Source organism: Nestor notabilis, unplaced genomic scaffold (assembly GCF_000696875.1).
Source record: "Nestor notabilis isolate BGI_N333 unplaced genomic scaffold, ASM69687v1 scaffold28334, whole genome shotgun sequence".
Lineage (NCBI taxonomy): Eukaryota > Metazoa > Chordata > Aves > Psittaciformes > Psittacidae > Nestor > Nestor notabilis.
The window spans coordinates 377-842 of NW_009924719.1; the positions used below are offsets into that span (position 1 = coordinate 377).

Sequence of the window (466 nt, forward strand, 5' to 3'; positions counted from 1 at the left end):
TGCAGTTTAGGTTTAATTACCCTTAATTGCATACATTGTTTATAGCGCTACGCAATAAATAATTACGAAGACTAATACGTGCACATCTGGGTTGATTTCTTTTCCAGCCAGGCATTGTGTGCTCTGTGTACTGCTCCCCTGTGATCCTCAGCCTCTCCTCACTAACATTTTGTAATTTAATTTCATTCCCCCCCCAACAGATTTTTTTTTTTTTTTAATATACGAGCACCCTCCCTCCCTCTTTGCCTTCCCTCCCCTCTGCCCCCCCTCCCCAAAGCCGAGTGCACCTACCTGTCTCCTCTAACCGGGTCTGAGTCAGGCTGGAGCTGTTGGGGTAGGACTGCACTGAACTGATGTAGGGGTTGCTGGAGTGGCTGCTGACCGAGTTCACATAGGGGTAGCCCAGCGGTCGGGAGAAGGACGAAGCTGTGCTGTACGAGCTGTCAGGCTGAGAGTGGCCCGCGGA

At 50.4% G+C, this 466-nt stretch overlaps 1 protein-coding gene across 1 annotated transcript in view; it reads right to left on the bottom strand.

Moving 5' to 3' along the window:
- DLX1 (distal-less homeobox 1) overlaps positions 1-466 on the bottom strand; it is a gene marked incomplete at its 3' end in the record, with an annotated part of 1,028 nt that overhangs the window by 371 nt on the left and 191 nt on the right. Inside the window, exon 2 of the mRNA XM_010012749.1 lies at positions 292-466. Coding sequence (XP_010011051.1) covers positions 292-466 — 175 coding nt within the window. The remainder of the gene's footprint in view (positions 1-291) is intronic.